General features: G+C 42.8%; 1 protein-coding gene across 1 annotated transcript; it reads right to left on the minus strand.

Annotated features, from left to right (window-relative positions):
• Positions 1-10616: 10616 nt before the first annotated feature.
• On the minus strand, positions 10617-11796 carry LOC133772437 (ras GTPase-activating protein-binding protein 1-like). The gene has a single exon (XM_062208891.1). It carries the CDS (start codon positions 11700-11702, stop codon positions 10617-10619), a length of 1086 nt encoding a protein of 361 aa, XP_062064875.1. The 5' UTR covers positions 11703-11796.
• Positions 11797-22467: the final 10671 nt, after the last annotated feature.

Below are 22467 nucleotides of genomic sequence, written 5' to 3' on the forward strand. Positions count from 1 at the left end.
GCCCTGGAAACGGCGTTAACTGCTATCTTCAGAGTTCTCACCCTCTTTCTACACAGTAGGGAGATCTGCAGTGGACTGAGTACCTCAGACTTGACAAATGTCTTGCCTGTTGGGCCAGTCTCTGGGACATAGTTGCATTTAGGGTTGCTCCAGACAATGTGAGGGCTCTCACATCTTCCTCTGGCTGTGTTATTCTTACGAGCTCTCTCCCAGCTCTGTGCACCTCCAGGGGCTGCAAGGCTGATCGGCAGGAGAGGTAGAGACCACTACACTCAGAGTCTGCTGGAGACTAAGTGAACTTGGCCTTTGTCAGCAAATCTCCTGCCAATATTTGTTATCATCCTGTAAGTAATGTGGCTGGCTGGAGAGAAGCCAAAAAATTGCAATTCTAGGCAGGTAACAGCTATGAGACCACTTAAGGTAGTTCTTTTGTCTCATTGGCTGTATTTTATTTACCATGGAATGCAAAGTTCTTCATAAAAGCAGAATTTGGAAATGGGGATGGTCATGAGTGACTCAGGATCTCTTCTGAAACGGGACGAGCTACCTCACAAGTCCCCGCCCTGGGCCCTGGCTTACCTCTCTGCTCAGTTTTTACAGTGTTTGTAGAGATCACCCCACCTATGAAGTGGGGCCTCATCTCTTGTTTCAGGACACAGCCAGGTGTTTCTCAACTTCTCTGAAAACGGCAGAACTGCCTGGATGATGCAACACATCTCATTGCTGATTTTTAGGCTTACTGAGGAGCCTAAAATTATAGTAAATAATTCTAAGGGGAATGGTAAAGAACAATCACTGTTCTTTTTTTGTGTTGGGAGATTAAACTGAAATAAGGGATGGTCGCTCCTTGAGCCCAGCCTGTGGGCTCAGTCACTGAGCTTTACGTGAACGGGTTCATGTGCAGAAGCTTAACCAGAAGCCAATGTTCACCGCAGATTTGCAGTGTTCTCCTAAGGAGTCGCAGACTCACTTTCCAAGCTAAAGGCCCACCCATGCGTCTACGTTTGAGAGGCTTATATCAACTAAAGAGAACAGACTGGAGACCAGCTTGATTCCTGGGGCTGTCCGGCCCTTTCTGTTTGTCACTCGCAGACCCAATTTTGTATTAACAGCAATCCCACAAATCAAACAGTAGCCTTAATTTAGTTAATGCCAATTAAATCAATCAATTAATGGTGAGCAATAGTTAACATCCATTTATTAATTAACCCATATTAATTTTTGTTAATATTTCATTTTATGTTAATATCCATCCCTCCTTTAAACGATTTTTACTTGGATGAAGACATTTATTAGCTCTTTGATTTTATTGAAAATGCTTTCCCCATGTTCACATTCCAAATAATAAAATGGCACGATTAAGGCAGACAGCATGGCAGAGGATCCCTGGAGAGAACAGAGACCCATCAAGCATCACAGATGGGGAATTCCAGGTTGGGAAGAAAACAAGATTTCGTGAAGTCCTCCTAGCCTTTTCTTTTCAAGTTTGAAGAGATGATGGGCTTTCTTCTTTTTATTTATGGTAGGACAAGGTCGCTTGTTGTTAAGAAAATCCCCTTTTCTGGCTTTCACACTTGACTCGTGTTTCCAGGCTCAAAGCATCATAACTAGCCAATGAAGAAAAAGACCGTCTAAACACTAAGAGGCAATTTCCATAAACTTTCACATTAAAAATGGAGATTGCTGCAAAGAGTTAAGCTTAGCTGTAGTGTAGTTTCTGTCCTCTGCTGTGGTCATGTTTCTCTGGCTATTTAACTTTGGAGCCCATGAAAGAGGAAAAGAGGCTTTTATGGAGTATGTAGCTTAGTTGTTCAGTTATGTTCTCAGTAATGAACTTGCACTAGGAAAACAATTGCAAACCTGAGAAATGGTGGAGAGAGGTGTGGATATAAGCTGACTGTGTGATTTCTGTTTGTCAGCAAATCTAGTAAAATAAGCTAACATGCAGCCATCCACTCCATCTACCCCCACTATTTGAATTCCGGAATTATGCAAAATTGTGCAAGAGATATTCACTGAGCATAATGAACTTTCTAAGTTAGAACACAGTAACTTAGAAGCAATGTCCATACGGTGACTTGAATTTAATTACAACCAAACAAGAGGCTTTGCATGATAGAAAAAGATCTAAAACAGCCTACAGATTACCATTATTGCTGATTTTTGGGCTCACTGAGGAGCCTAAAATTACAATAATAATTCTGAGGAGAATAATAATGAACAATCACTGTTCTTTTCTGTTTTTTTTTTTTTTTAGGTTTATTTATTTATTTATTTATTGAGAGGCAGAGTTACAGACAGAGAAAGGGAGAGACAGAAAGAGAGATCTTCCATCTGCTTGCTGGTTCACTTCCCAAATGGCCACAATGGCTGGAGCTGGGCCATTCTGAAGTCAGGAGCCAGGAGCCAGGAGCCAGGAGCCAGGAGCCAGGAGCCAGGAGCTAGGAGCCAGGAGCTTTCTCCAAGTCTCTCATGTGGGTGCAGGGGTCCAAGTACTTAGTCCATCCTCCACTGCTTTTCCAGGCCATCAGCAGAGAGCTGCATTAGAAATGGAGCAGCTGGCTGGCATCACAGCTCACTTGGCTAATCTTCTGCCTGTGGCACCAGCACCCCGGGTTCTAGTCCTGGTTGGGGCGCCGGATTCTGTCCCAGTTGCTCCTCTTCCAGTCCAGTTCTCTGCTGTGGCCCGGGAGGGCAGTGGAGGATGGCCCAAGTGCTTGGGCCCTGCACCTGCATGGGAGACCAGGAGGTGGCACCTGGCTCCCGGCTTCGGATTGGCGTGGCACACCGGCCACAACACGCCGGCCGTGGTGGCCATTTTGGGGGTGAACCAACGGAAAAGGAAGACCTTTCTCTCTGTCTCTCTCTCTCACTGTCTAACTCTGCCTGTCAAAAGAAAAAAAAAAAAAAAGAAAAGAAAAGAAAAGAAATGGAGCAGCTAAGACTCAAACTGGAGCCCATATGGGATGTCGGCACCGCAGGAGGAGACTTAACCTATGCCACAGTGCTGGCCCCAAATCACTGTTCTTGGTTATGACATGTTAGTAAGTATCCTACAATGTAGGTTGTCAAATGGTTCAAGTTATGGGAAACAAAACAATACAAGTCTTTTTCCTCTTTTTTCAAAGTTCTTGGTTCATAAACCTTAAATGTAGGCAGACTGCTGGGAAGTCTGTTGGAAAATAAGCCTTGGGAGAATTGCAAGACTCAGACTGAGTGTTGTACTGGGATCTCAAAAGTTCCGAGCTGTTGACTGTCTGGGACGAAGGGTTGAAAAATATCTTTATTTCCACTTGGAATAAATTCCCACTTGCCTTCCAGCATAAATATAAATATAAAGTACCATAAATATAAAGTACCAAGATATTTCAAGTCAAACAAGTGAGAAGCACAGATAACATGTGGTCATGATAGGCTAAGGGTGAAGAGAGACTGATGGATTGCAGGGGAAACAGCTAGCTGAGTGTCTAAGTGGAGGAAAGACCAGGAAGTGTCTGGTTAGATTGGGGTCTATATTCCAAATAAGAATTTGACGATTACATGAACACAGCTCTTCCCAAGTGTATTCCAAACTGATGAGCTCAGGTCCGGCATCTCTCTATATCTGCCACACAGAACTTCCGGCAAGAAGTCTTGCAGAGTGATGGCTCAACGCATGTGTGTTGACTCACATTGTAGTTTTTTTAAAAAATATTTTTATTTATTTGTTTGAAAGGCAGAGTTACTGAGAGGGAGGAAGAGAGGGAGGGAGGGAAGAGGATGAGAGAGAGAGAGAGAGAGAGAGAGAGAGAGAGAGAGAGAATATCTTACATTTGCTGGTTCACATCCCAAATTGGCCAGGGCTGGGATAAGCTGAAGACAGGAGCCAGGAACTCCATTAGGGTTTCCCATGGGGTTGGCAGGGGCACAAGCAGTTGGCCATCTTTCACTGCGTTCGCAGGTATATTAGCAGGCAGCTGGATGAGACTTGAAGCAGTACTCATACAGATGTAGGGCGTGGCAGGTGGTGGCTTAACCCACAATGATGATCCCCCATATTGTGCTCTATAACAAAAATATTCCTACTATTTTTCACTCTGTGGATATTTTGAGGATTACTATAATGATAAATTTTGCAGGAGGACTGGACACATTCTTTTCTATAAAGGATATTCATGAATTAAATGTGAAATGGGTGAAGAAGTAACCTCAGCTGGTTTCCTAGCTGACCAATGAGATATTTGAAGAAACAATACTGCCACCTTCTGGTAGATCTTTCTTTTTTTTTTAACTTTTATTTAATAAATTTAAATTTCCAAAGTACAACTTTTGAATTTTAGCAGCTTTCCCCCTCTATAACCTCCCGCCCACCTTCAACCATCCCATCTCCCACTCTCTCTCCCATCCCATTCACATCAAGATTCTTTGATGTCCTTGGTTAAGTTTATTCCAAGGTATTTGATTGCTTTTTAGCTATTGTAAATGGGATTGATCTTAGCAGTTCTTTCTCAGCTGTGGCATTGCCTGTGTATACAAAGGCTGTTGATTTTTGTGCATTGACTTTATATCCTGCTACTTTGCTAAATTCGTCTTTGAGTTCCAATAGTCTCTTAGTAGAGTTCTTTGGACCCCCTAAATAAAGAATCATATCATATGCAAAGAGGGATAGTTTGATTTCTTCCTTCCCAATTTATATCCCTTTAATTTCTTTTTCTTGCCTAATGACTCTGGCTAACACTTCCAGTACTATATTGAATAGCAATGGTGAGAGTGGGCATCCCTGTCTGGTACCAGATCTCAGTGGGAATGCTTCCAACTTTTCCCCATTCAATAGGATGCTGGCTGTGGGTTGTGCTGTGGGGCTGGGTGTTTGTGGGTTCCTCAGATGTTAATAGAATGTCTTGTGCAAGCAGGCTGTAAGCCATGGCAGGGAGGCTTGCTTTGAGACCCGTTGGCACCTCTCCCTACTGTAACCTACTGTTCTGTATGTCTGAGTCTATGATTTTGACCGCATCTTCAAACTAGTTGCAATTTTCCACCAAGAACTAGCAGATGAGGGAGGGTTGAGCCCATCTAAGAGGAGTCAGACTGTCACCAAAAGACTGTCTCCATGGTCCCCAAGCCAATGAGCATACAGTATGTGAAACCCCTGTCCAATGGGCACCCCCCATTTAAAAGACCCAATGAAAAGACAATAAAGCCTTGAAAACCCTGCGCACTTTCTGAAAACCAGTGTCCTGTCCAGGCACTCGTCTCTGTTGCTCTCAGAGGAGATGCTACAGAGACTCATAAAGTTTCCGCTTCTTTGCAAATTGTTTCCCAGCTTCTTATTTCTATACTGAGCGGAGGAAAAGAACCCACCAGACTCGTTCTGCTAACCACCCTCCCCTCCCTGACCGGTAACAGTTTACCTGTTTTATTAGTGAATTAAATGAAAGTTTGACATTTGTTTGATTGTACCTCCCCCCCCCCAAAGATTCTGTAAGAATATTTAAAAAAAAAAAAAGCTGAAAGGGGATTCTGGAAGCCTTTCCTCTTTGCTTTCTTTGTACCGAGGTAATCCAAAGTTTAGTTCTCTTGCTATCCTTAAAGTAGGGACCATGGCTGAGCAGGATTGAGATCACATAGTAACAAATGTAGAAGACCGTTCACCTCCCAGTGTGGCTTACCGTGGGGTGACTCCATGCTCACCCTGGCGACCCTGCCTCTGTGGCGCATTTCTGGATGGTCCTTTAGTCAGCTGTGTACTTTTTGCATCATCTTTAGGTTTGCAGTATTGTATCAATGTTCCTAGAAATCTGGCTTTGGTATTAAGCAGATCTGCTTCAAATTACAGCTCTCCCATGCACCAGCTATGGGGTCTTGTGGTAGTTCTAGGTGTTTGCAAAACAACTGTTGTTAAGAGTGAATGAAATAACGCATGTGTACCTGGTACATTAGTGCTCCATGAATCACACCTGTTATTGCTATGTAGAAAAAAACCTAGGCTCAGAGCTGGAAGCTGTGTTTTCTTTTTGGTCCTACTGCCTTACAGCAATGCAGTAATCCAAAACTTTGAAGATCATGGTTAACTTAGACACAACTGCTCCCAATCAGATCTGCATTTGGTTTGAAGGATATAGGGGCTGGGTGTAATGGAGCAGGCGGTTTCCTGGAGTGAGTAGACAGGCTCTGTCCTTGATTTTGGGGAAGTCAGAGGAGTTTGAAGATGGTTTTGCAGAAATCAAGGTGTTGTGAGTGGCATATGGTACCCAAGGATGGTGACATTTTATTAAGTGCTATGGGAACATTTCAAATTTAATAATTAGTTTGACACTGCTGGGTAAAAATCAGCCCTAGGAGAGAACAGGTGAGCTGAATTTGGGGAGGAAGTCTTTCCAGACCTTCCTAAGGCATTCACGGCAGGGATGGCCACAAGACATCAGGTCATCAAATAAAGAACTCCTGTGACCTCCTTCTGATGTGTGTGGTGGCTCTCAATCACATTAACAATCAAAGAAGGATACATGGTAATACTTACAGATTTAATTGTTAACCAAGAGAGTAGATTACATTCCCACACTCTTACGGTACCTACATGCGGGAAGAGGTGAGCACTGGGGTTGTCATAACATCATTTTCCCTACAATAGCCCTAAGACGCAGAACTTCAGATGTTTCCTGGGTTACAGAGCTGGCTGAACAGTTTTGCTGAATCTGCAGAGCTGACCAGATGGCATCTTCACAGTACAGAGAGTATCCAGACTGACTTGGGCCTCTCATGTCCACACCACCATGGGAAACATTTCTATTACAGAATTCCCAGTGTGATAGAGTGCAATTAATTGGGAAAACACAGTGGACAAAGCGTATTTTAAGAAGCATACTGTAGCTCGTGTTTCAATGGGTTCTGTGTATAGTGCTGAAAGTGGACAGTGAGCCCGAAGCTCAGATATTGCTGTAAGGTACAATGGAAAAAAGGCTTCATTGCAGAATTCCCAGAATGGCAAAGAGTTTAATGTACTGCAGAAGCGGAGTGCACAATATGTTTTTTAAGAAGCATATTCTAAGATTTTTTTTTAACCAGGTCTCTGGATTCTGATTTTTATGGGAAAATATGCAGAATGCTCAAAAACATCAAGAAAATGATTTCATTATAGAGTTCTCAATTTGCAAAGAATTCAGTTCACCATGAGAACACAGTGAACAATGCATTTTTTATGAAGTATAGAGCCCGATTATTTTTTTCCCCACATGTCTCTGGATTTTTCTTACAACTGGTCTAATTGCTCTGAGCTGGCTGTTGTGTTCCATGGAAAATCACTTCATAACACAGTTCCCAGATTAGTAAGGGTATAATTGCCTGGAAAACTCAGTGCATAACACATCTTTGAAAAAGGATGCTCTGGTCCATTATCCATGAGATCTCAGTACACTGTGTAATGGGCTTACACACGCAATGCTTATCAATATCTGAAAAGTGCCATGGAAAGTGACTCACTGCAGAGTTCCCAGTTGGGAAATAGTTAAATACACTTGGCCAACAGCATGCACAAAGCACCTTTTAAGAGCAATGCTGTGACTCATTTTCCCCTATGTTCTCTGGGTTCTGTATGTGCAATGTTCAGAAATGGCTGATGAGCATCATGGAAAAAGTCTTCAAAGCATGTTTTCCAGTTTGCTAAAGAGGCCAATTCCATGGGAAAGCGCAGTGCAGCACACACCTGTCTTGAGAAGCATGCTCTGATTCGTGTTTCCTAGGGGCTCTGTGGAGACCCCTTATACTGGGCTCATAGGCCCCATGCTCAGTAACAGCTGAAAAGCAGCATGGAAGAGGACTGACTGCTGAGTTCCCAGTCGGGCGAGGAGTTTAAGTCACAGGGACAACCTGGCTTACAGTGTGCCTTTTGAGATCCACCCTGTGAGCCATGCTTCAGGAGGGCGCTTCACCCGCTTCTAGAAAGTTCTCAGAAATGATGAAAAAGCACCATAGACAAATATCTCATTATGTAGCTCCCAGGTTAGAACAGAGTCCATTTTACCGGGAAAACACGACGCACAACGCAACGTTGAATAAATGTGCTGACGTTCCTGTTTCCATGTGTCCTCTGCTTCTATGACAATGCCCAGAAATGGCTGGACTTCATCACAGAGTTGTGTTTGCTGAAACGTTCGCTCCAGTGTGAAAACCCAGAGTACTCCACATTTCTAAAGCTGCAGCATCTGATTCACATTGCCAAGGCATCCGTGCCTAATGCGCAGAAGTGGCTGAAAATTGCACTACAGTGCTCCCTGGTTTGCATCCTTTAAGAACACTTTTCTGGTGCCGGCGCTGTGGCACACTGGGTTAATCCTCCGCCTGCGGCACCGGCATCCCATATGGGCGCCGGGTTCCAGTCCTGCTTGCTCCTCTTCCAGTCCAGCTCTCTGCTGTGGCCCGGGAGGGCAGTGGAGGATGGCCCAAGTGCTTGGGCCCTGCACCCCATGGGAGACCAGGAGAAGCACCTGGCTCCTGGCTTCAGATTGGCATAGCCATTTGGGGGGTGAACCAAAGGAAGGAAGACCTTTCTCTCTCTCTCTCTCTCTCTCTCTCTCTCTCTCTCTCTCTCTGTCAAATAAATAAAAAATAAAAAAATAAAAAAGAACACTTCTCTAATTCGTCATCCCAAGGGGTCTCAGAATAGAGCTTATAGTATATAATAAATAATTCATAAATGGCTGAAAAACACCATGAAATAAAATTTCTTTTTTTAGATTTACTTATTATTTATTTGAAAGGCAGAGTTACACAGAGGCAGAGATAGAGATAGAGATAGAGATAGACAGAGACAGAGAGACAGAGAGAGGGAGAGAGGGAGGAGAGGTTTTCCATTGACTGGTTCACTCCCCATATGGCCACAATGGTCGGAGCTGTGCTGTTCCGAATCCAGGAGCCAGGAGCTTCTTCCAGGTCTCCCATGTGGGTGCAGGGGCCCAAGTACTTGGGCTGTCTTCCACTGCTTTCCCAGGCCATAGCATAGAGCTGGATTGGTAGTGGAGCAGCCGGGACTTGAACTGGCACCCATATGGGGTGCCGGCACTGGAGGTGGCGGCTTTACTTGCTAAGCCATAGTGCCGACCCTGAAATAAAATTTCATTACAAGGGCAAGTGTTTTGCCTAACAGGACTCCAGGTAGGATTCCTGTATCCCGCATTCGTGTGCTTTGGTTTGAGTTCTGGCTCTGGCCACTGATTCCAGCTTCCTGCTTAGGTGGACTCTGTGAAGCAGTGTGAGGCTCAAAGAGCTGGGTTGTTGCCAGTCATGTGAAGGACCTGGATTGAGACCTTGGCTTCCTGGCTGTTGCACTGGGGAGTGAAGCAGCAGGTGTGAGTTTCTCTCTCTCTAATAAATCCATTTTAAAATATTTCATTACAGAATTGCTGGTTTTGTGTGGAGTTCAATACACCAGGAGAAAGCAGAATGCAATGCATCTTTGGAGAAGCCATCTCATGATGCTTGTAGTGAGCCTATATATGCAAGGCTGTGAAACATCAGAAGATTACCACGGACAAAGACTAAATTACAGGGCTCCCAGTTAGGAAAATGGTTCAACTCACTGGGAAAATGCAGTGCACCACACATCTCTCTCTCTTTTTTAAGGATTTATTTGAAAGGCAAATTTACACAGAGGTAGAGAGAGAGAGAGTGGTCTTTCATTTGCTGGTTCACTCCCCAAATGGCTATAATGACTGGAGCTGGACCATTCCAAAGCCAGGAGCCAGGAGCTTCTTCCGGGTCTCCCACTTGGGTGCAGGAGACCAAGGACTTGGGCCATCTTCTACTGCTTTCTCAGGCCATAGCAGAGAGCTGGGTTGGAAGTGGAGCAGCTGGGACTCGAACCGGTGTCTATATGGGATGCCAGCACTGAGGCAGTGGCTTTACTTGCTATGTCACAGTGCTGGCCCCACCACATATCTCTTAAACCTTTTCTGTTTCTTGTTGTCAAGAGGTCATAATGGGCTGATATGCACTTTGTGCAAACATGACTGAAAACTGAGGAGAAAGGCTTCATTGAAGAATTCCCAGTTTGGAACATAGTTCAGTTCACTTTGGAAGCACAGTTTCTCAGGTTTTGGGAACAGCTCATCACACATTTCATAGAAGAAGTGTGGAATATTTGGACATTCTAGGTATTAAGATGATAGAAAAATATCTCTCATTGTGTGTTAATCTCTCCCCATCTGTATGTATATATGGTTAAATTAGTGTGTGTATTGGTATGTGTACACACATATATATCTATACAAACACACATAGGTATATATATATATTTGAGAATATACATAATTGATCATATATATTTATAAAGATTATAGGAAAACCCACAGAATCTCAGACACATATATACCCACTAGTTCCACATTTGTTCCAAGATCTGATCACACCTGCTAATGCTCCTAGGAAGATGGCCCTTGGCCCCTGCCATCCATGTGGCAGACCCACATGGAGTTTCAGGTCCCTGATTTCTGCCTGGCCCAGCTTAGCTGCTGTGGCCATTTTGGGGAAGAAGGTGAACCAGCGGATGGATGTTCCCTCTCTCCCACTCATTCTGTCACCCTGACTTTCAAATAAATAATTTTTTAAGCTTATATCTTTTTATTTATTTATTTTAATTTTATTTAAGGTATATAAATTTCATGTCTTTCCGATTTGTCCACCTCGTGAGGCAGATTGCCAATGAAGAGCTGGTGACTGTCAGGGTGTCTCACAGTTCTTCGGGGTTCAACATCACCTTGCTGTCCAGGCTCACGAATTGGCCTGGGGCCCCTCTGGGGAGGAATGTTGACTCGTTGCTCTCTCACTCTTTGATCCCTCTGCGGCCTCTGCGGTGGAATCTGAGATTCAGGCTTAGACTCTGGACGGGGTTGTGAAGCTGGAACTTTAACAACATGAGGTGGTATCCCAGTAACTGGAACAGCTCCACTGGGTGGAAGGTTCTTACTGGTCACAGCTGCCCAAGAAAATGTCCTCAAGTCCTCCTGTACTGTCCGAGCTATGTCTGCAGGTGCTGGAGAAGAACTCTTCTGAGCATCTTCAGGAGTAGTTTCTTCTAATACTGGCTCGGGCTTTTCCTCTTGGATTTCAGAGACAGGTTCTGCTTCTGGTTCTGGTTCAGGATCAGGCTCTGGTTCAGTAACGGGCTCCTCTAGGTGTTCTTCCAAGCCATTGCTGACGGTCTGGTCATAGAAAGTTCCTGAATCATCAGGTACCACCTCAGGGGTCTGCTGCCCTTCCTCAGGTTCCTCTACTTCTTCCTCAGATTCCTCCTGGGGCTCAGTGACAAAGCCACCAAAGACCTCACCTTGGTATCTGAAGACATCATTGTGAACATAGAATTTATTTGCAACAGAACCCTCAGGAGCAAGGACAAATGTCTGCATGAATCTCCTCAAAGCCTGGTTATTATTGGAGAGCAGCCCCATCACCTGGACCACCACACCATCATTTAGAGTAGCATGAGCATCAACATGGCAAATCTTGGTGTGGCAATTGGTGAAGTTCTGTGACACCACCTTCCTATGGATTTCTTTCTGTCCATAGACTGCATCTGCTGGCTTGCCATTTGAATCCAATCCCCCATGGACGTAAGAAGAGTTCTTTCCATAAAATCTGTGTAGCATGTCTGGGGCTTGGTTCAGCAGTGTGTAATACTGTCTCACAAATCCCCGCCCGACCAGCAGGGAACTAGGCTTCTCCATAACCATTGCTTTGGTCAATTCAACCTTGGAGAGGAAAAAAAATGTGGAACCTGCGCGGCTGAGTGGGAGAGGAACAAGCCTTGCTCCACCGCACGGAGGCAAGCAGAAATCGCAGCTGCGTCCACCTCATGAGCTCTTTATAAGATTCTAGATATTAACCCTTTATCAGTTGCATAGTTTGTAAATATTTTCCCCTACTTTGCTGAATGTTTCTTTTTCGGTGCAGAAGCTCAGTTTGAAGTAATCCATTTGTCAATTTTGGTTTTGATTGCCTGTGTTTCTGTGGCCTTCTCCAAGAAGCCTTGCAGTTTCCTCAATGTTCTCCTGTCATTTGGTGGTATCCGGTCATAGGTTTAGGCCGTTGATTCATTTTAAGTTGATTTTGTATAAGGTGTAGGTAAGTGTGCGGTTTCACACTTCTGCATGCGGAGATCTGCTTTCCCAGCACCATTTGTTGAAGAGTCTGCCCTTACTCCAAGGACTGATTTTAGCTCCTTTGTCAAAGCCACGTTGCAGATGCATGAATTGATTTCTGGAGTTTCTATTCTGTTCCATTGGTCTACACGTCTTTTTTTTTGCTTTGTTTTTTGATTTTTTTTTTTTTTTTTTTTTTTTGCTAATACCAGGCTGTTTTGATTATAACTGCCCTGTAGTATGTCTTGAAATCTGGTATTGTGAGGCATCCAGCTTTGTTTTTCTTGTATAAATTGCTTTATTTATTTGGAGTCTCTGTGTTTTCATATAAATTTAGCATCATTTTTTCTAGATCTGAGAAGAATGTCCTGGGTATTTTGATTGGGATCACATTGAATCTGTAAATTGCTTTTAGTAGTATGCATATTTTGGTGATACTGATTCTTCCAATCCATAAATATGGAAAGATTTTTCCATTTTAATGTCTTTTTTATTTCTTTCTTTAATGTTTTGTAATTTTCATTGTAGAGATTTTTAAACATTGTTGGTTAAATTTATTCCAAGATATTTAATTCTTTTGGTAGCTATTGTGACTGTGATTGATCTTAAGAGTTCTTTGTCAGCTGGTGCCGTGACTCAATAGGCTAATACTCTGCCTTGCGGCGCTGGCACACCAGGTTCTAGACCCGGTCAGGGCACCAGATTCTGTCCCGGTTGCCCCTCTTCCAGGCCAGCTCGTTGCTGTGGCCAGGGAATGCAGTGGAGGATGACCCAAGTCCTTGGGCCCTGCACCCCATGGGAGACCAGGATAAGCATCTGGCTCCTGCCTTCGGATTGGCGTGGTGCGCTGGCTGCAGCGCGCCTGCTGCGGTGGCCATTGGAGGGTGAACCAATGGCAAAGGAAGACTTTTCTCTCTGTCTCTCTCTCTCTCTGTCCACTCTGTCAAAAAAAAAAAAAAAAAAGAGTTCTTTATCAGTCATGGCATTCTCTGTGTACACAAAGGCTATTGATTTTTTAAAAAGGTTTATTTTACTTATTTGAAAGACTGAGTTACAGAGAGAAGCAGACATACATACATGCACACACACAGGGAGGGAGGGAGAGAGAGAGAGAGAGAGAGAGAGAGAGGTATTCCATCTGCTGGTTCACTCCTCCAATTGCTGCAATAGCCAGAGCTGAGCTGATCTGAAGCCAGGAGTCAGGATTTTCTTCCAGGTCTGCCACATGGGTGCAGGAGTCCAAGGACTTGGGCCAATCTCCACTGCTTTCCCAGGCACAATAAGCTGGGAGTTGGATCAGGAGGGGAGCAGCCAGGACTTGAACTGGTGCCCCTATGGGATGCCAGCGCTTCAGGCTGGGACTTTAATCCACTGCACCACAGCACCAGCCCTAAGACTATTGATTTTTGTGTGTTGATTATGTCCTGCCACTTTACCAAACTCTTTTATGATTTCCAATAATCTCTCAGTGGAGTATTTTGGGTCCCCTATATATAAAATCATGTCATCTGCAAATAGGGGTAGTTTGACTTCCTCCTTTCCAATTTGTATCCCTTTGATTTCTTTTTCTTGCCAAATGGCTCTGACTAAAACTTCCAGGACTATATTAAATAGCAATGGTGAAAATGGGCATCTTTGTCTGGTTCTAGATCTTAGGGGGACTTCTTCCAATTTTTCCCCATTCAGTTGGATGCTGGCTGTGGATTTGTCATAAATTGCCTTGATTGTGTTAAAGAATGTTCCTTCTATACACAATTTGCTTATGGTCTTCATCATGAAAGGATGTTGTATATTATCAAATGCTTTCTCTGGATCTTTAATAATCATATTTTTTTTGTCCTTATTTGTTAATGTGATTGATTGATTTGCACATGCCGAACCATCCCAGCATGCCAGAGATAAATCCCACTTGGTTTGAATTAATGATCTTTCTGATGTGTGGTTGGTTTTAATTAGCTAATATTTTGTTGAAGATATTGGTCTATCGTTCTCTTTCTCTGTCGTATCTTTCTGGCTTAGGAATTCAGTTGATACTTGCTCCATAGAAAGAGTTTGCCAGGATTCCCCCCATTTCAGCTGTTTTGAATAGCTTGAGGAGAATTTTTTTTAATGTTCGTTTTTAAATGTCTGGTAGGATTCAGCAGTAAAGCTGTCTGGACCTGGCTTTTCTTTGTTGGGGGAGGGGCTTTATTACTGATTCAATTTCTGTCTCAGTTATTGGTCTATTATGTTTTTTATGTCTTCATGACCCCATTTTGGTAAATTGTACATGTCCAGGAATCTACACATTTCCTCTAGATCTCCCAATTTGTTAGCATAGAGCTCTTTATAGTAATTCCTGGTGATTCTTTTTATTTCTGTGGTATTTGTTGTTATATTTTTATTTTCATCTCTGATTTTTTTATTTGGGCCTTCTCCCTCTTTTTTTTTTTTTTTTTTTTCATAGCCACTGGCTGACTATTATCCTCTCTCTGCCACTGCTTCCGGTACTGCCAAGAAGATCGCGTCCTGTCTCAGCCAGTTGCTGCGCATGCACACAAAGGCTTCTGCAGCTGCTGCCCAAGCCCAAAATGGCACCTGCCCTCTCTCAATCAGGCAGCTTGCGCTGTTGTGGTGGGATGGAATGAGTTAAACGTTCCCCTATTACTCCCACTGGGTCTGCGGGTAACTGCTAAGGACTCCAGGCCGTATTCACGCCGTGCGCTCCCTTCAGCTTTGTCACCCAGGGTTGCTGCAATCTGGTCTCCTCCCCACGTCCAGCTGTCTTTCAGCTGCTGGAGCTCTGTGTTGTGTCTGTATTTATTCTGCACGTCCTCGCCTTCCATCTAGCTCCATGACATTCCCCTTCCTTTTGTAGAATTTCAGGTGCTGTTTTCTCTCTAATTCTCCCCTGAGAGTGCACTTCCTACACTTTTTTTTTTTTTAAAAAAAACAACTATCTATGTGTAGCCTAGTACAGTGTGTCATTCCCTATTCCCCCTTCTTGAAATCCAGCAGAAAGTTATCCATTCTCATGCTTTCATGCAATAGCGTCATCGACCATGGTTCTTTTGGTAACAAGTGCAAATTTGAGTTCCTGGCTCTTGGCTTGGCTTTAGCCCTGGTCAAGGTTCGTTTTGGGCATTTGGGGAGTAAGCCAGCAGATAGCAACTCCTTTGTTTACATCTCTCTTTGTCTTTCTGTCTCTCTGCTTCTAAAATAAGTAAAACATTAAAAAAAATTCAAAGACATTCATACCTGATAAACCTTTCGAAGGCAAAGAGCTAAACCTTTCTTTGGGAAACATTAATCACTTATTATATAGCTTGTGATCTGTAGGCTGAACTTCTTGGATCTGTGGGTTTATAATTTTCACCAGACCTGGAAAATTATTTTTCAAGATTTACTTATTCTAAATACAGAGTTACAGAGAGGAGACACGGGGAGGGAGGGGCTCAAATTTCCCACCTGCTGATTCACTCTCCAAATGGCTGCATTGGCTGCAGCTGGTGAGGGCACAGCTAGGAGCCATGGGTCTCTCATGTGGGTGGCAGGGGCCCAAGCACCTGGGTCACCATCTGCTGCTTTCTCAGGAGCATTAGTAGGGCGCTGATTGGAAGTGGGGTGTCCAGGACTTTAATCAGTGCTCATATGGGATGGTGGTGTCATAGTCGGCAGCTTAACTCACTGAGCCACAGCACTGGCTCCCTAAACACTTTTCTAACTCTACCCACTATTGAAGTCTCCAGCCACTCATATGCCTTACCACTTGGTATTGGCCCATACATCACAGGTTGCCCAGTCCTTTGAAATGACACCTAATATTGAAGAGATCCCTTCCCCTGGCAGGTAGCTGTAACCTCAACAATAAGAGAATGAATCAAGTTTTAGTCCTTTTTTTGTAGCTTTTGATTTAGCTTCCTGTTCTGCAGATCTTTAGAATTTGGCAACAGTCATGAAGTGAGAAGTGTCCCCCATGCTGTGGCCCCTCGAGGTCACAATTTTGTCATTCCTTCTTCTTGTGATTGCCAGAATCTCTGCTGGATTTCACATCCCCCGGATCTCTCCCAGAGAAAGTTTAGAAGTACAAAATCCACTTGAGAAGCTGTTAGTCATGTAAGTGACTTTTTCTGGTGGTTTGCAAAAATGTCAGTTACAATGGAAATCGCAAGGACTGGTTTAATTTAGGTGCACAAACGTCCCTTCATATTCATGAACAATTGACTTAGGACCTTTATGGATACAAAAGTCTTTGGATGATCAAAATCCTTTATAAAATGACATAGCATTTTCATATTGTGAACACACATCCTCCTACATAATTTAAAATCATCTCTACATTAGTTGAATAACTGAATATAAATTTTATCTAAGTAGTTGTTATATGAGGGCACTTCAACAGTTTGTGGAAACATAAAATTAAATAAATTTATAAAATAAATAAATTCATATTGGTACAGAAATTTTGAAATTTGTGCATAATTTTTTCATAACATGTTTTCCATTAATTTAAAAATATTTGTTAACATTTATTTATTTATTTTTTGACAGGCAGAGTGGACAGTGAGAGAGAGACAGAAAGAAAGGTCTTCCTTTGCCGTTGGTTCACCCTCCAATGGCCGCTGTGGCCGGCGTGCTGCAGCCGGCGCACTGTACTGATCCGAGAGAGAGAGAGAGAGAGACAGAAAAGTCTTCCTTTTACCATTGGGTCACCTTCCAATGGCTGCCATGGCTGGTGCGCTGTGGCTGGCACACTGTGCTGATCCGAAGGCAGGAGCCAGGTGCTTCTCCTGGTCTCCCATGGGGTGCAGGGCCCAAGCACTTGGGCCATCCTCCACTGCACTCCCTGGCCACAGCAACGAGCTGGCCTGGAAGAGGGGCAACCGGGACAGAATCCAGCGCCCCGGCCGGGACTAGAACCCGGTGTGCCGGCACTGCAGGCGGAGGATTAGATTTGTTTTGATAATGTTTAAAATTTTTATTAATATAAAGAGAACAGTTTTCATGTATTTCAAAGATGCAATTCTAAGATTATAACCATACTTCCTTACTTCCTCCCTCAAAACCCTGTTCTTTCTTTTCCTTAATTTTGGCAATCACATTTTTTGTCTTTCATATATACAGTTTTAAGAGCATAATTTTACTTCTCTCCATACCCTCTCTCCCTTCCACACTACCATCTTTTCTTCTTTGCTTTTAATTTTTATGACATACTTTCAATTTTCTTTATAATCACAAGCTTAATCCTCAATTAAATAAAGAATTCAAGAGTCGTAGGTAAAAAAAAACACACTGTTTTTCAAGAGAATAGATGAGTGCTATAAACAATAATCAAATCTCAAAATACCAATTTTGCTCATATACTATTTTTTGTACTCTGTACATGATCACATCAAAGAAAATGTAAGATATTTGTGTTTTGGGGACTGGCTTATTTCACTAAGCATAATGGTCTCCAGTTGCATCCATTTTGTTATGAAAGGATTTCATTTTTTAATGACTGATTAGTATTCCATTGTGTATATATATATATATATATATATATATATAGCACAATTTCTTTATCCAGTCATCAGTTGATAGACATCTGGGTTGATTCCATATCTTAGCTTGGTTTGTTAATATTTTGTTTAGAATTTTTGCATCTATCCTGGGGGTAAACATGAGTAGCTTCTACCTTCAGGATGGGAAATTTCCTTGATAAGGCCTGGATTCTATACCTTGGTAGATCTCCATCCTGTCACTCTCTGAGACATAGGCTTTTCTCTCTGGCACTTCCTTTTCTCTATCCATGTTGGTCTCTTATTTGATGATGGTCCTTCAAAATGTGCTTTTTTGGAAGACTTTTTGGCCAACATCTTTAAAAGTTTCTTTAAATCTGAATTTTCATTCAGTTTACTTGTTTATAACTATATAATTTTCTCAAAAACACAGACTTTATATCCATGATTCCAGCTACCTCTAGGTTTTTTGAAAACTTCCTTTGTTTCTAGCTTTCTTTCCCCTTATTTATGTGAATTTTAGGACATGAGGTTTTTGCAGACTCCAAGAAGGTGGAATAAAGAACAACATACTGTGCTAGGCTAGGGATAAATAGTAAAAAAAAAAAAAAAAAAAAAAGTGTAGGCGGTGTAGGGGAGAATTACAGAGAAAACCACACTAGAAATTCTACAAAATGAAGACAAATGCCTTGTACTATTTTCTCACAGTACTGGTGGCTGTGGTGGGGAGAGTGCGACATTTGGCTAGTGGCTGTTGTATACACGTGTGATTCAGAGATCCCAGTGGAGGGAAAAATCCACAGTCCCCACTGACTTTGAATCTGGTTGGGAGGGTTGACAGAGGGCTGGACACCCACATAAGACTGTGAGGTGCCCCAGCCTCCCAAAATACCACAGGCTCTGGGTTGGAGTAGGCTCAGGGAACATTTGCTTCTTTGTGCACTGGACAGGCTGGAAGGACAGAGCAGAACCTCTGTACCAAGTGACTGTGGAAGCCTTGTTTCTGAGACTGTGGGGAATTGGTGGCTACATGAGAGGGTGCAGGGTGTAGCTGGGACTCTGGGCAATCACTGTGTGCAGCTCCACATGCTTGGAGCATGGCTGGGGTTGGGACATTGGAGCAGGAACTGTGCTCAGATTGAGAACTGTGATCACTTGTGTGGTTCATACAGTGTGCAGATGAATGTTGAACCCTGGTGGCTAACACCTGGGCATTGTCAGCCTGGAGTGATGAGGGGTTGATCACACCAAGACAGGTGACCATTCTCCACCTTCTATTAACAAAGGAGATCTTCTACCACACCCAACATAGGTGTCACCATGGATGCTTATCTCACTCTAGAGCACTGACCAGAGCTCCCTGGCCACAACCAGCACACACCTGTTGGTATTCATAGGAAGTACAGACATTTAACTAAGCCACAGAGGGATAGTTCAAAGCTAAAAGCTGTCAGAGGAGAAAACCAACAAGTAATTTCACAAATGCCTAAAAATAAATTCAAGAAACAAGAATAAGGAAGACATCATGACCTCCTCCATGAAGGAACACAATAGCATTTCAATACTGGAATGTGAAGATGGAGAGTTTGATGAAATGCTGAAAACAGAATTCAAAAGATTAATCATAGGGTTACTCAAAACAATCAGAAGCAAATCCATGACCTAAAGAAAACCATACATGACATGAATGAAAACTTTTCACATGAAATTGAGATTTTAAAGAGAAATCAAAATGAAATATTAGAAATGAAGAATTCAACTTTCTCTGTCTCTCTCTCTCTCTTACTGTCCACTCTGCCTGTCAAAAAAAAAATGAAGAATTCAATAGATCAAATTATAAATGCATTGGAGTCCCAGCTGCTCCACTTGCAATCCCCATGGCCTGGGAAAGTAGTAGAAGATGGCCTAAGTGCTTGGGTCCTTGCACCTACATGGGAGACCTGGAAGAAGCTCCTGGCTCCTGGCTTCGGATCAGTGCAGCTTGGCTGTTGCTGTCTTCTGGGGAGTGAAACAATGGATGGAAGAACTCTCTCATTCTCTCTCTGCCTCTGCCCTTCTGTAACTCTGCCTTCAAATAAATAAATAAGTCTTTGAAAAGGCATTGGAAATCTCATCAATTGACTTGATAAGGCAGAAGAAAGAATATCTTAGCTAGAAGACAAATCTTTGGAAATCTCAGTCAGACCAAAAAGAAAAAAAAAAAACCAAGAAATTAGAAAACTTAAAAAAACAAACAGTGTTGGAGATTTATGGAATACTATCAAATGACCCAAAATACATGTCTTAGGAGTTCCTGAAGGTGTGGAAACAGAGAATGAACTAGAAGGCCTATTTAGTGAAATAATTACAAAAAAACTTCCCCGATTTGGAGAAAAAAGGATGTCAAAGTACAGGAAGCATGTAAAACTCCTAAAAGACATGACCAGAAAAGATCTTCATGACAACACGTTATAGTCAAACTTTCAATAGTAAAACATAAAGATTCTAAAATGTGCATGAGTGAAAAGCAAATTACTTGCAGATGATTTTCATTAGATTCACAGCTGACTTCTCATTAGAAACTCTAGTAGAGAATGGTGAGATATAGTCCAAGTCTTAAGAGAAAAAAACTGTCAACCCAGAATACTGTATCCTGCAAAGCTCTCATTTATGAATGAAGGTTAAAATAAAGACCTTCCATAACAAGCAGAAAACATGTCTTAGGGATTGCTACACACAGAAATACAGAAAGATAACCATCACTATGAAAGAATGTGAAGACAGAAAATCATGCAGTAAAAGTACAAAAGAAATCTGAAGCAAACAATAGGCATATTTATGAAAAAATGGCAGGGCCAAGTCGTTACTTATCAATGGTCACCTTGAATGTAAATGGCCTCAACTCTGCAGTTAAAAGATACAGACTGGCTGAATAGATTAAAAACAAGACCCATCTATTTGCTGCCTACAAAAAACACATCTCACCAACAAAGATACCCACAGACAGAGAGTGAAAGGATGGAAAAAGTTATTCCACGCTAATGAAAGCAAAAAGGGCAGGCATAGCCATTCCAATGTCATACAAAGTAGACTTTAACACAGAAACTGTTAGAAAACTGTGAAAAAAGACTTTAACACAAAAACTGTTAAAAGAGACAATGGAGGGCACTTTGTAAAGATTAAGAGGTCAATTCAACACAAAGGTGTGACTATAACAAATGTATGTGCACCCAATTTCAGGGTGACTGACTATTTAAAAGAAATGTTATGGATATACATGGAGACATAGATTTCAATACAATAGTAACGGGAGACTTCAGCACCCCACTTCCATCAGTGGACAGATCAACTAGACAGAATATCAACAAAGAAACAATAGAGTTAATTGAAACTATGGACCTAGTGGACCTAATTGATATCTGCAAAACTTTTCACTCCACATTTGGGAGAAACTCAAATCGACAAAATCAGACATAAAAAAGGAAATGTAACAACAGATGCCACAGAAATAGAAAGAATCATCAAGAAGTATTACAGGGCCGGTGCCATGGCTCACTTGGTTAATCCTCTGCCTGTGGCACCAACATCCCATATGGGCGCCAGGTTCTAGTCCTGGTTGCTCCTCTTCCAGTCCAGCTCTCTGCTGTGGCCTGGGAAGGCAGTGGAGGATGGCCCAAGTGCTTGGGCCCTGCACCCGCATGGGAGACCAGGAGGAAGCACCTGGCTCCTGGCTTCAGATTGTGCAGCACTGGCTGTAGCGGCCATTTGAGGAGTGAACCAACGGAAGGAAGAGCTTTCTCTCTCTCTCTCTCTTAAAAAAAAAAAAGAAGTATTACAAAGCACTATATGCCAACAATGGACAGATTCACTTGCAACCTAGCAAAATTGAGTCATGGAGACTTAGAAAACCTAAAAAGACCATCTGTAACCAAGATGGAAAATTTAAAATAGTAATAAAGACCCTTCCAGCAAAGAAAAGCCCAGGACTAGACAGCTTCATTGCTGAATCCTACCAGACATTTAAAGAGCTAACTCCAATTCTTCACAAGCTTCAAAACAATTGAAAGGGAGGGAATCCCCCCAAAATGAGTTATTTCTTCAGTTCTAATTAGTGTCGGCAGTGTTCATTAGTGCTACAATTACCTAATCTGCAGAAGTTTGTGGAGGTAGTAGAATGTGGACTTAGGCTTCCAAATGTGTGTGTGTGTGTTTTCAGTTCTGAAAGAGTTGGCGTTTGTAAGGCTGTACCCTCATTGCTCGTGCTGTGGACAGAGAAGGGCCTATCCCCTTGTCCTGCCAGGTAAGCATGAGTGATGGTGGCACTTGTGGCACCAACAGCTATGGCCTTGGGATAATGTAATGTGGTCGGGACCCTCTCCAGGTCATAGTGAATGGACATGATTGACACTGAGGCTTCTAGCAGGAAGTTTCAGCTTATAGCTTTAGTCCCAGCTCTGGGGGTTTTTAAAGTGACTTTGCCCTAGTCCTACAGTGTAGATCCAGGTTAGGGTGGACATTGAGTAGTGGTAGGTGTGGGTCTGGAGCAGTGGCATGCATGCAGGTTCTTCCCTAGGTCCTGCAGGGTAGGTTTCATTGGGTCTTAAGAATATAGTTGTAATAAAGTCCTGGAGCTGCTGTATACAGTGAGGTACTTACCCAGGTGTGAGTGCCACTCATACTGGGGATTGTGAACAGGCAGTCCGCTGGTCTGAAGCATAGAAACTCATGACACTAATTCCCAAAGCTGTGTGCAAGTTGCTCCTGGGTTTTAAGACCAAGAGTTATAGTCCTAGAGCTTCAAAGCAGAGGGGATGGTCTCCAGTTCCCAGAAGACATGGAAGGGTGACGCGAGGGCTTGTTACCCGGCCACTCAGCACCCTGTGCTAACAGTTGCTGTA

Source organism: Lepus europaeus, chromosome 13 (genome assembly GCF_033115175.1).
Source record: "Lepus europaeus isolate LE1 chromosome 13, mLepTim1.pri, whole genome shotgun sequence".
Lineage (NCBI taxonomy): Eukaryota > Metazoa > Chordata > Mammalia > Lagomorpha > Leporidae > Lepus > Lepus europaeus.

Bases quoted from the DNA above. Each gene is read 5' to 3' on its own strand.
- LOC133772437 (XM_062208891.1), bottom strand. From the start codon at position 11,702: ATGGTTATGGAGAAGCCTAGTTCCCTGCTGGTCGGGCGGGGATTTGTG.